This window comes from Scylla paramamosain, chromosome 7 (assembly GCF_035594125.1).
Source record: "Scylla paramamosain isolate STU-SP2022 chromosome 7, ASM3559412v1, whole genome shotgun sequence".
Lineage (NCBI taxonomy): Eukaryota > Metazoa > Arthropoda > Malacostraca > Decapoda > Portunidae > Scylla > Scylla paramamosain.
In genome coordinates, this window is record NC_087157.1 from 9,966,657 (window position 1) to 9,980,000 (window position 13,344).

The 13,344-nt window shown below is 37.8% G+C and overlaps 1 protein-coding gene across 2 annotated transcripts in view; it reads right to left on the reverse strand.

Moving 5' to 3' along the window:
* LOC135102045 (nonsense-mediated mRNA decay factor SMG5-like) overlaps positions 1 to 13,344 on the reverse strand; it is a 30,634-nt gene that overhangs the window by 14,452 nt on the left and 2,838 nt on the right. For both annotated transcript variants that reach the window (XM_064006700.1, XM_064006699.1), the window contains exons 2-10: positions 7,571 to 7,793; positions 6,741 to 6,876; positions 5,606 to 5,757; positions 5,236 to 5,339; positions 4,110 to 4,293; positions 3,489 to 3,738; positions 2,774 to 2,916; positions 990 to 1,179; positions 287 to 429 (exon numbers count right to left, since the gene is read on the reverse strand). In XM_064006700.1, the coding sequence (XP_063862770.1) occupies positions 287 to 429; positions 990 to 1,179; positions 2,774 to 2,916; positions 3,489 to 3,738; positions 4,110 to 4,293; positions 5,236 to 5,339; positions 5,606 to 5,757; positions 6,741 to 6,876; positions 7,571 to 7,793 (1,525 nt within the window). The remainder of the gene's footprint in view (positions 1 to 286; positions 430 to 989; positions 1,180 to 2,773; positions 2,917 to 3,488; positions 3,739 to 4,109; positions 4,294 to 5,235; positions 5,340 to 5,605; positions 5,758 to 6,740; positions 6,877 to 7,570; positions 7,794 to 13,344) is intronic.

The window sequence follows — 13,344 nt, forward strand, 5'->3', positions numbered from 1 at the left end:
GGCAACTGAAAACAGCCCTCACTGTTCGGCACGTCAACATTCTATTGCTTTAAGCATTTCCAACTGAACACCCAGAAGATTACTGCATTTTAAATTGCATTTTCACCTCTACAAGCTTATGGTTGTTCACAAATTGACCCCTCATGATTAGAAACAACAAGTTTTTGTAGAGACAATGCTGAAACTAATGACAGAAAACACAGAAATTCTCATGAGTGACAAAGCCCATTTCCACCTATTGGGATATACTAATAAACAGAACTTCCATTATTGGTCTGATACTTACATCATCAGAATCATCATCCTCTGAGGAACACAGTTGAGAGAGATCAAGTTCCTCTTCTCCTTCTTCCTCACTTGACATAATTCCTCCTTCATTATTTTTGTCATCTTCCTCACTTCCAGAGGCATCTGAATAGCTATCTTCATCTGAAATATTCCAATCTTATTAGAAAAAAAAATCCAAAGAAGGTGTACATGCTGTGGTGTTTAAATGTGTACTGGAGAGTGTTGCAATGCATGCTGTGATTGACTGATGGTCAACCAGACGCTATCAATCACACAATGTGATTGGCAAAGTGTGGCCGCCTTTTTTAAAAATATGTAGAGTGTTGTCCATCAACTTCCTGCTTACGGAACACGACAGCCTCTCCTCACCCAGCAACAAAGCTTAATGATATTTCTATACAAAGGGAATTTCAACCACTTAAGCACTTCCAGAGGAGTGTCCCTATGTGCCTCTAAGATAGAGGGATGGTTGGGGAATACAGTAGCATGCCTAACTCAGTTTGGGGCAGGGGTGCCACTTACTGACTTCCTGAACTAAGCGTATCATATATAGATAACAACATTATTCAGTCAAACCTCAAAATTTGTTTCTCAAGGTATGTAGACTAAGTCACACATTAAGGTGATTCTTATTAGTTAGCACAAAAATATCTAACAAGAGAAATCAGCACAGAGCAGATAGTGGTCAAGGTGAAACTCACCTTGGCTGCCGCTAGAGCCTCCTCCTCCAACCTTCAGTCGCCGCCTCCGTAAATTGGCAAGCCTCTTGGTGCGTTGGTTCTTTTTTAGGTTGGTCTTCTTTACACTGCCATTACCAACTGTTAGATCTGAATTTCCCTCATCTACAGTCTCTTCTGTGTCTATACCCTTCTTATTCTCTTCTTCAATCTCCTGAAAATTGAATTAATTGTCTGAGAGAGAGAGAGAGAGAGAGAGAGAGAGAGAGAGAGAGAGAGAGAGAGAGAGAGAGAGAGAGAGAGAGAGAGAGAGAGAGAGAGAGAGAGAGAGAGAGAGAGAGAGAGAGAGAGAGAATGAAGAGCAAGGAGCTCTAGGGGAGGGGTGGACATTATGAGAAGCATGGGGAAAGTGTAGGCAGAGGGGGAGAAAAGGACAGGCCTAAAAATGCATGTCAAAGGCAGCTCCAGCCAATGATGGTTACCATGAAAAAGATGATGTCACTTAGATATATGATAAAGAGAATATGAAGCCAACTGTATATGTCATTCTGATACTTGAGTTCTGATATTCATCATAGAAAGTGAGAGGAGTGTGGTCAATATGTCTTCATTTAATATATAAGAAAAGAAGTAACATTAATGAGAACTAACCAGAAATAAAATCAAGAATGTACTTCAATAGGATTAATGGTAGATAATTTTTACCAAGATAGCACTTATACTCAAGAGCTATAATGTTTACTTACAGTGCTTGTAAATAGTAAGAATCTAAATGTATCTACCATGATGTCTATTTGCAGAAAAAATATTCACGTTTCTTTTAAACACCATCCTTTTACAATTTACCGTATTTGATGGCTCATAAGATGCACCTTTTCTCCAAAAAAACTCTCAGGAAATGAGCCTGCATCCTATGAGGCCAAGGTTCAGTATTGAGGCAGTGGTTGATGGTAAGTCTATGGCAACAAAGGCTCTAAAATCAAACCCCAGACATCTTTGCACATGTAAACAAAGTGATGATTGGTACTACACCACAAAACAACTCTTTCCTTCAAGGTAACATTATATAATAGATCATACTTACTGGTAATTTACATAGAATGACACCAGTCAGGAAGAATTTGCCTAAGTGACCATGCACCATGCATTGCATGTACCAAAACAAACATGTGGTTGGTTATGTGGTGAACCAGGTGACATGGGCAAGCTTCACTGCGTTCTTTATAGTGTGATGCCGTTACTTCTTGAGGTAAGATACACTTCCATACAATTAAAATTGCACCTATCTTTTAACATTCTAATGAACAAACTTTATTACCCTGTAGTCTCTCAGTCACTGCCAACGCCATATGCCAGGTACATATTTACATCTCACAACAGGATTGGTATGTAGGCTACTAGCAAATATTAAAGTTTTTGAATGCAAAATATTGGGATCTAATAATGATCTAAATGCATGTGAGGGTCTTCAAATGTCAGGTGAAATCCTTCACTTCATATTCTGAGCTTAAATCCACTCATTTATCTTTTTTTTTATTTTCATTTCAAGGTCTGCCAAAACTGGGTGCATCTTATGAACCATCAAATATGGTACTTCCCTTACACATTTGACCATTCCTTCCATGGTCCTCATAAATGAGGCCTTCTTGTAACAATTAATTTCTTTAATCATTTGTACATTCAATCATATTCTACTGACATACATTAAATACATCCCTCACTGCCACTCAGTCAATCATTTAATGTGCTTTCTATGAAGTCATAAATCAACACTTTCTTCACAATCATTCATAGAGTGAATGCCGTACCTTTTCATCTTTCGGAATAAGTTTGGAAAGACAAGTGGGGTCAATGAGTGAGATGCGCTGCTCCAGACGACTGCTGACATGAGAAATAAGAGTCATAAGGACGGACACCATGAGAGCCTGAGCCATGCTGGTGTGAGAAGAACCTGCAATTAATGACCAAACTCATTAAAACTGTACAGGCACTTGTTACATGATAATCGTGAAAAGGCAATTTGAGTATAGTCATGCTTTCCTGGTGCAGTTCAAGTAGTTTTGCACCTTAAAAATATTTTTAAGAAAATATGTAGAGGTTTTAAGAAAAAAATTGAAGATGTGGAAAATGTAAAAAAAAAAAAAAAAGTGTGTGTGTGTGTGTGTGTGTGTGTGAGAGAGAGAGAGAGAGAGAGAGAGAGAGAGAGAGAGAGAGAGAGAGAGAGAGAGAGAGAGAGAGAGAGAGAGAGAGAGAGAGAGAGAGAGAGAGAGAGAGAGAGAAACAAAACTTTCATGTATCAGTGATCAACTGATAATAATGATAAAAAGATACACAAATATTTCTTTGGCAGCCAGTCTTTTCCTGTAGTATCAAAAATATATTCAAGATAAAAAAAAATAAGTAAATGAAAACAGAATAACATAAAATAAAATAAATCAATAATAAAATAAAATATTCAAGAATCCATGTTTCTGAAGAAAAATCACTCATCGAAAGAATTTTAATACTCTATCTCTATTATACCTTGCTTTTCTAGCCTTTTGGTGCACAAGGACAACACTGTGCACACAATGACCATAACCTCTGGGGTCAGAGTGACCTTTGTGGTTATGGTCTCATTTGTGCTTTCAGGAGAATCTTGACCATTCTGGAGAGCTGCATGATGACCATTAGCAGAAGTGTGAGGGGAAGGGGATCTGTCTGGCATTTCATTATCAACATCATCATAGGTCTCCAATGCTTTTCCAAGTTGAACTAAAACATCTTGACACAACTAAAAAGAAAGAGAGAAAATAAATAAATAAATAACAAATATTACAGACTCACGATCAGAGGCAAATCTTTTGTATCAACATTTTCCTACTGTAGTCCTCCATTTTATATCTTCTAATGGTTCATCATATCCATATCTTATTTTCCTTTTGTTTTTGTTGCACAACCCATCTGACAAAATTCTCATCCATTTATTTTTTGCTTTCAACCAATTGCTTCATCCTTCTTTTACACTTTTACAATGCATAAACACCCATCCCTGTTAATTTTTACAAGAGAATGTGTTCAATGTGAGTACAATAAAAGTTCAAACATTTTTATATCAATCCTCAGCAGATTAACCACCAGAAAAACAAGGAAGGCTCAACAAACCCTTGCTATTTCTTCTGTGGATCTGTTGCTGATAAAGCAAGCAGTCAGTGTAAGGACAGTGTGTAGAAACATCTTATGATGGTCTGCCTGCTCCTCCCCTCCAGTGCCATAATAGGAGCGGCTCTTCCCCAGCAGTCTCTTCAAATTACCTTCAGCTCCTTCAAAAATTTTCTCACAAGTCAGCCTAGAAAATACAGTGGAAAAGTATGTACTCTTTGCTTAAAAACCATCCAGCATAATCATAAACATCTTCAAGAAATGATAAAATATTGCAGTAGTGTTCCAAAGAATTTAAGGTTTATGAGATAGTCATCCCTCATTAACCACGGTTTCAGTTTCCATAGCTTCACTTTTATACAGATTGCTGCCAACTACAAATTCAAATAACACAGGAGGTGATGAGAGGCAACTTACCAATGTTCATAATTTTTTAATTAACTGATAAATAAATGTCTATAACCATGTAAATGAAATTTTCTTCACTTAAACAAGATTTTGAGGGCTCATGGTCTTAAGGAGGGGGCACTAATTTTCCAGATTTTCCTTATCCACAGGTGTGTCTGATACCTAACCCCTGTGAATAATGAGGGATGACTGTAATTTACTGTTGCTACCCTCAGTATAAAAATCTGATTATTACTAAGGAATGACACTGATGATAATGACAGCAAAAACTTTATTATATTCTTATATGCATCATTATTCATTATTTGTGACTGATTTATTTGACATTTTCCAAAAAAAATTCCATTCCAACTACTATTATACTGTACCTTTATATATATATATATATATATATATATATATATATATATATATATATATATATATATATATATATATATATATATATATATATATATAAGTGGTATTTTAAAGTATATGAAAGGGCTAGTGTTGGAATCAAAGTTACATACAATTTTCAAGGGAAGGTGAATACAATTAATTTGTTATTAGATTATAGAATTGTATAAAAAAATAAATAAAAGTAAATAAATAAATAAATAATTTACATAAAGCAGACTAAAGTGCACTGGGAACAAGTTAGATGATTGAAAATGAAAAACAATCTATTTATCATGTACATTCAAAGTAAAGAAGAATGGAAGATACTATGATAACTTACGCTCTCAGGTAATGTGCCACAGCCAACAGAGGTTGATCATTTACAGAATAGACAGTAGCCAAGTTGCTGTGGATCAGACCTCCATCAGGCAGATAGTGAAGTGCCTTGTAATAGAAAGCACACAGTTCAGATTGCAGTTATTTACAATACAATGCAGAGACACAAGTCATTCAGCAAACAGTACAGGTTTCTTAATGTCTCCTATAAACAGAGTGCTCACTTAACATGGAAACTTATGTATCCAACTATCTCTCTTCTTACTGGCTATTCTTAAAACCACAATGGAAGAATACACGACATTATTAATTCTTGACAACCCTGCAAACTAATATACAACTCCAGTCATCTCTTGCTATAAGTTTTGTCTAACCTGGAGATAGTAGCGGACAGAGAGGTGGTATGGTGGAGCAGAAGGCAGGTCCAGCATGTAGCGGGTCAGGTCACCCAGACACGTGAGGCAGCGAGCCACTGTGTCGCTTCCACTGTCTCCAGTCACAGGGTGGCCAGATCCATCTTCTTCATCTAGCCAAGACAGGGTGTATGTACACTATTCATATCTAGCTTACAGGTCATTCATGACCAACACCAGATTAACCAAATGAATGTCTGAGAATGTATCTTTCTAATCTAATGTGAGACTGATGAAGGTAAAGAGAAAGACTGACATTTTGTGGACTGGAATCTGTTTAGTATATATATAAAACTTGGTTTGTCATGTGATGTTAATATTCATTAAGTCATGACATAAGGGTAGCAGGGACTTCACTACAAGAAACAGACTCTGTTGTATAAATGTGCAACAACTTGCACAAAATGTAATGTCTAAGAGCAGTTAACTCTCAGACACAGCAGCAGAGATAAGAATGGTGAGGGAGCACTGCAGTGAGCACACTGCATAGAATGGATTAGGAATCTCACCAAACTATAAGAAAAGTACTTCACTGTATGTAATAAGGTATGCACAAGAATATTTACATAAGGAAAGAGGACAATGGGATAAAGCTGATGAAAAAAAAGTTCAGAAAAGCTTCAGGAATTGTGTACAAAAAAAATATAAAAAAAATGATATAAAAAATAAAAGCAGCACTGAAGATACAGTCAGTTTCAATCATTTCCAGAAACTTTTCTGGGAGTAAAATACTGTACATAAAACCCATGCATTCAGCTAATCTACTTAGCCACTCATTTCTGGGGACTCCCTCAAAGGACAACAGTTTCCTGTCTTGTGGTTTGATTGCATCTATCCATGTAAGGTGAGTATCCTTGTAAGGTGAGCAAGGTGCCCACAACCATACACCCACATTCACACCCATTAAAATTCTGTCTGGGGAAGGGACAGAGAGGAGTGATTTTTAATGACAACATGAAGGGTGTATGGCCTTTGAGAATGTATCATCATTCATCCATTCACAACTGGTCTCCATTCATTACAATCATGCATAAACACTCTTCCTTATTCCACACAGAAGGCAGAGGGAAGCATTCTTTCATAAGCAAACACTCACCATTACTCTGATGTGGCAAGAAATCAGCCAGGCAGGCATGTGCAGCTAGGGAGTGCAGAAGGGAGTGGTAAAAAGCCACGCCATCCCAAAGGTGGCTATACACCCAATAGGCCTCAACAGTGCTCCAACTGTTGCCCTGAAGTACCAATAAGTCATCTTTAAGTCAAATAGCTATAATATCTACATTCATATAATGAGAGAGAGAGAGAGAGAGAGAGAGAGAGAGAGAGAGAGAGAGAGAGAGAGAGAGAGAGAGAGAGAGAGAGAGAGAGAGAGAGAGAGAGAGAGAGAGAGAGAGAGAGAGAGAGAGAGAGAGAGAGAGAGAGAGAGAGAGAGAGAGAGAGTCTGGCTTAATTTTCAGGTATAAAAAAATAAATAAATAAAAAAAAAAGCATTATTATTCTTTCTCTTCATATATGTAGGATGGTAATTCAAGTTTCTAACATAAATAAATGAAGGAGTGCTAGATTAATTCAAGACACAGTCATTGCTTGGTGCTTCAGTAGTGGTGCCTCTGGTGGAAGAGTGTTGCAAGTCCCTCACAATCATATGTCCCAATGGACTGACATAGCAGAAATGACTTAAGGATAGGCTGTTCCCATTTTTTTTTTTTTTTTTTTTTTGTTCATGCAACATTGCACTTTTCATTAATTTTCTTCCATATTCTTCGGTCAAATTTCCACAATGAGTTCCTCATTTCACCTACTCCAAGATTTTCTTGAGTACTGTCTTCTTCCATATTCTGGATATCATTATACAACATAAACATGTTGGGAAAAATTAAATTAGTGTTGTTAAGATAAAGACATTAAAAGGAACAATAGACACACCTTCCTCATTTCCTTTGCAGCATGCAGAGGTTGATAGTAAACCTTGCGCCATAGAGTCTCCTCCACCTGGTGGTCTTGAGAACCAGGAAACATCAAAATCACACGTTCACATGCCTCCCTCAGCTTGGCCCGCACGCCCACTGCTGCTGCTGAAAACAAGGCTCCCGGTGTGCCCGCCTCCTGAAGTGCAGCATTTGCACGGCGGACACATTCATTCACATGTCTGGCAAAAAGGAAAAAGTTAATTTATTTGTATGATAGATGGCATGCAAAAGTAGCACACACTTACATAATGATGTGTCAAGTTTAGTTGTGTTCATGTACGAGTATGTCATGCTGCAATCAGTAAACATTGTCATCATAAATTCCAATAATAATGAATGGATGTCACACTCCTACAGATGCATCTTAAGAATTCCAAAAGATAAATACTATCAACTCAATAATGGTGAATTTCCTTGGGCTCATTCTGCTGGGTCATTTGACAGCTAGAGAATGAAATCTGCATGTTGGTGGAAAGAGTAATTATATTTCAGTTCCAGTAACTACTGTTACTCTCATCAGTGAATAAATATGGAAATTATGTATTTCTGGTCACATGGAAGTTGTTCAAATCTTGTGGTGTAAAGATTGGCACACACTGCTCCCATATAAGAGCTCCTACATTCAGATTCCTGGCAATAAGGATTTAGTGGTTGGGTACAATGTAGTTAAATAATCTTGTACAATGTGCTGGTAAGCTTTTCTCTATTCACTTTTCTTTTTTCTCTAAGTTAAAATAATTATGAATTTTCAGGAAGTAGATCACTCATGATTGCTCACCATATATGGCTATAGCTATTAATAGCCTTAATCAAATTTTCAGGTTATATAAAGTGTTCGAATGAAGTGAGTGTACTGTGATACAGATGCACTATGTGGCCGCATAGTGCATCTGTATCACAATATACTCACTTCATTCAAACACTTTATATAACCTGGAAATGTCAAACTTCTACATCCACACCTCATTTGATAAGGCCTGGCACTCAAAGAAGGTTATCTACAGGTCTCTGTTGGTTGTAGACCAGAGAATATGGTGGTACATCTGTTCCATGCCAATGAACACTAATCATCTACACCAGTGGTTTTTAACTTTTTAATACTAAACCCTCTCTTAAGAAACTGTTCCTCCCTCCATGCCTCCCTCCTTGCATCAAAGGGGAGTTTTTGGAACTAATCTGCCAGATGTCATTGCAAATGCATGTCCCCTAGTGACATGAACTAAAATATTGTTATTGTAAATCCCATGTACATACAGATGCATAGAACATCAATTATGATACTTCCAAAATTCTGTATCAACTTTCAAATATCCTGTATAGATAATTTTGAGAGAAGCTGGTCAAAACAAATATTTTCTTGATTATTTAGTAATACTGTTATCAATATTTTAAATAAGGCATATTACAAGTCTAAAATCTATTGATTTAGACAATGAAAACATAAAAAATCAGACTACTATATGGTATGATGTAACATACTCAGTAGCATCATATGTGGATATAGTTATTTTCATAGAGATTTTAGCATCTTCATGAAATGAGCAATGTGGCAAAGTAATCGAACACTAAAACAAACATCTCTCAGGACTGCTCTGGTATAACAAGAGAGGAATACAGAAAGCCACAGGTCCATGAATTAGTGGCAAGAACACTTTAGCAAGAATTAACTGGTTGTCCAACTAAATGTTTGTTAACTTCAACCAAGGTGGGCCAGTCAGATGTTTGTTTTGGTTAGATATACAGCAATACTCTCACCAGGACACTCGAGTTGCCTATTTTCAATTAAAATTGTTGTTTCCATATGCTAGGAAGTTGTTCGAAAACCGAAACTATTTTCCCCATAGGAATCAATGTAAAACAGATTAATCTGTTCTCAGACACCTGTCCACCATGTCTTAGCAGGTGACACTCCCACTGCCAAGATGGTTGCTCCACAACATCTCCAGCTTAGAATTTTTTTTCTCATCCAGAAAGGATGTACTGAATGAGCTTAGTGACACAGAACTCACCAAAAGATATTCTTTAGACCATGCAGGTCTTTTGTCACCAATCTATTGAGTGAAGCCTTACAGACTGACATAGAGAGGAGCAATCCACTTACCACCAAAATTAAGGTGATCATAACACTTAGATATCTTGCTGTTGGGAAAGGCTACGGGGAAAATGCAAATGTGCAGTACTTATGGCGTTGTGGGTCATAAAGAGAGCCACAGGAGGATCAGGATAACTCCTAAGCGCTGAACCTTATTTGTTTACATCAAGGTTCTTCAACTTCTTCAATGGGATCACATTTAACTTATTTCAAAAATTGAATTAGTCTTACCCTGTGTCTCTCCTCCAAATATATAAAAATGAAGGAAATTTTTCTAGAAACTATAAATTAGTAATAAATGGCTGCTTTTGCTGTCTCATAGTATTTGAAATCAAGTAACTTTATTCATAAACTTAATTATGGTATGGTAACTGAAGCAATTTATGTGTTAAGATTTTTGTTTGAAAACTGAGTTGTTCGAAAAGGGAGATGTTCAGTAACTGAGGTTTCACTATGTATTCTACAGGCTCATTGCATCTTTATGTATAGAGAATGACACTGTAGGCATATTTGATATTGCTCCTGTATGAGAAGGGGACATGTCTGTTGCTGTTACCTTGTGACATTCACTAGTTTACCAAACTCCCCATTAAATGAAATTCCTTCCAAGATTTTACAGAAAAATAAGTAAATTAAATTATTTTCAGTCTTTCCATAGTGTATAAATTAAGTACTAGAGTGTAATCAGACTAACTTGGTACTTGGGGTGTTGGCTGTTCCTGTCCCACATTGATGTCCACATTCATAATTGACAGGCATATGAACACCTCTCTCCCTCACTCATACTGTCATCCTTTGCTTTGATTATTCCAAAATTATAAGTTGTTATATACAACAGCATGTTTTTTTTAATGGTTTTCGATTTGATGATAGAACAATGACACTGTATATCTTCCAGTACAGATGACAGTGCATATAGGCCATGTGGCACTGCTGTCCCAGTGTCCTTGACATGTGAATCCCCCAGGCAGTGCCCTGCTGGCCATGGTCAGGCCAGGTCATTCTGGGGTTGAGGTGATAACAGTGCAGAGAGGTACAGCCAACACCTCAAGTACCAAGTTAATCTGGTTCCACTAGAGTAAGGTACCTGACACTGATCAGCTACTGTAGATCTTAAATGTGTTGTTGAATGCATACCAAAGGGTGCACAACATGAGACCTCTTCAACGTTCAGCCTGTTTATGTATTTGGTCCTGACAACAACGAGCATGGACAAGGCAGCTTAACAAAAATACATGGATTCAAACATAGTTAGAATTCGAAGACCCAAAGTGAGATCTAAGGGTAAGCAGAAGGTACTTAAACCAGAATGTCGCAAAATCCAGTTCTCGAGAACCTGCATTTCATCCAAAACATCAACTACTTCACACTGAAATCCCATTAAAAACTTGTGAATAACAAACAGAGCAACATATGTCTGTTTACAGTTCACCCAAAAAATTTCGGCTGCTAACTGTTTTTAGGTAAATATAAGAACTGAGATAAAGCAAATGTCAACAGGCCAAACTGAATATATGTGAGGTTGTCACACCTGTTTAGAAGACTAGGAGAGAAAGGGTTCACCAGTCACCAACAACCAGTAGGCATACAGGTCAAGGAAGAGTTAAAACCCTCCCCCTCATGGGTTTCGAAGGACATGAAGGGTAGCAGTCAGTAAGTACTGGACTTTTTTTTTTTTTTTTTTTATGTAGGAGGGGCACTGGCTAAGGGCAACAAAAATTGAAAAAGACCCAATGAGGTGCCAGTCCCCAGAGTCCAAAGCATTAGTAAAAAATACAGGATAAGTGTCTTGAAACCACCCTCTTGAAAGAGTTCAAGTCATAGAGAGGTGGAAATACAGAAGCAGGCAGGGAGTTCTAGAGCTTACAAGAGAAGGGGATGAATGATAGATAATATTGGTTAACTCTTGCATTAGAGAGATGGACAGAAAAGGGATGAGAGAAAGAAGAAACTCTTGTGCAGCAAAGCTGCAGGAGGAGGGGAGGCATGCAGTTAGCAAGATCAGAAGAGCAGTTGGCATGAAAATAGCAGTAGAAGACAGCTAGAGATGCAACATTGCAGCAATAAGTGAGGCTTAAGACAGAGGTGAGGAGCTGATGAGACAAAAAGCTTTTGATTCCACCCTGTCTAAAAGAGCTGTATGAGTGATATCCCCTATACATGTGAAGCATACTCCATACAGGATAGATAAGGCCCCTGTACAGAGTTAGCAACTGGGGGAGTGAGAAAATCTGGCAGAGACAACTCAGAACGCCAAACTTCAAAGAAGCTGTTTTTGTGAGAGATGAGATGTGAAGTTTCCAGTTTAGATTACAAGGATGTTCAGTGTACAAGTGGGGAAGAGTTGAGTGTCACTGAAAAGGAGGGGATAGTTATTTGGAAGGTTGTGTCGAGTTGATAGATGGAGGAATTGAGTTTTTGAGGCATTTAGCAGTACCCTACCCTAATCAGAAATTGCAGAGAAATCCAGAGTCAGGCATTTTGTGGCTTCCCTGTGTGAACTGTTAACTTCCTGAAGTGTTGAACGTTGACAAAAAGATGTGAAAAAGTACAGAGTGGTATCATCAGCATAGGAGTGGATAGGACAAGAAGTTTGGTTTAGATCGTTGATGAACACTAGGAAGAAAATGGGAGACAAGACAGAACCCTGAGGAACACCACTGTTAATAGATTTAGGAGAAGAACAATGACTGTCTACCACAGCAGCAATAGAACAGCTGAAAAGGAAACTCAAGATAAAGTTACAGGGAGAAGAGAAGCCGTAGGTGGGTAGTTTGGAAATCAAAGCTTTGTGCCAAACTCTATCAAAAGCCTTTGATTCTGAAAGAATGGTGTCCTTGATGGAACTCATACTGGTGACCAGATAGAAGGTTGTGAAGTGATAGATGTTTAAAAATCTTCCTGTTGAGGATAGATTAAAACACTTTAGATAGGCAGGAAATTAAAGCAATAGGACAGTAGTCTGAGGGATTAGAATAGTCACCCTTTTTTAGGAACAGGCTGAATGTAGGCAAACTTCCAGTAAGAAGGAAAGGTAGATGTTGACGGACAGAGTTGAAAGAGTTTGACTAGGCAAGGTACAAGCATGGAGGCACAGTTCTGGAGAACAATAGGAGGGACCCCATCAGGTCCAAAAGCCTTTTGAGGATTTATGCCAGCAAGGGCATGGAAAACATCACTGTGAAGGATTTTAATAAGTAGTATGAAGTAGCCAGAGGGTGGAGGAGAGGGAGGAACAAGTCCTGATTCATTAAAGGTAGAGTTTTTAGCAAAGGTTTGAGCAAACAGTTCAGCTTTAGAAATAGGTGAGTGTAGTGGTATCATCAGGCTGAAATAAAGGAGGGAAAGATGAAGAAGCAATATGAGATTGAAGATGTTTTTTTGCTAATGCCAAAAGTCATGAGGGGACTTAGATCTTGAAAGATTTTGACACTTTCTATTAATGAAGGAGTTTTTGGTTAGTTGGAGAACAGACTTTGCATGATTTCAGGTAGAAATATAAAGTGCATGAGATTCAGGTGATGGAAGGCTCAAGTGCCTTTTGTGGGCCACCTCTCTATCATGTATAGTGTGAGAACAGGCTGTGTTAAGCCAAGGTTGGAAGGTTTAGGTTGAGAGAAAGTGAGGAATGTATGCCT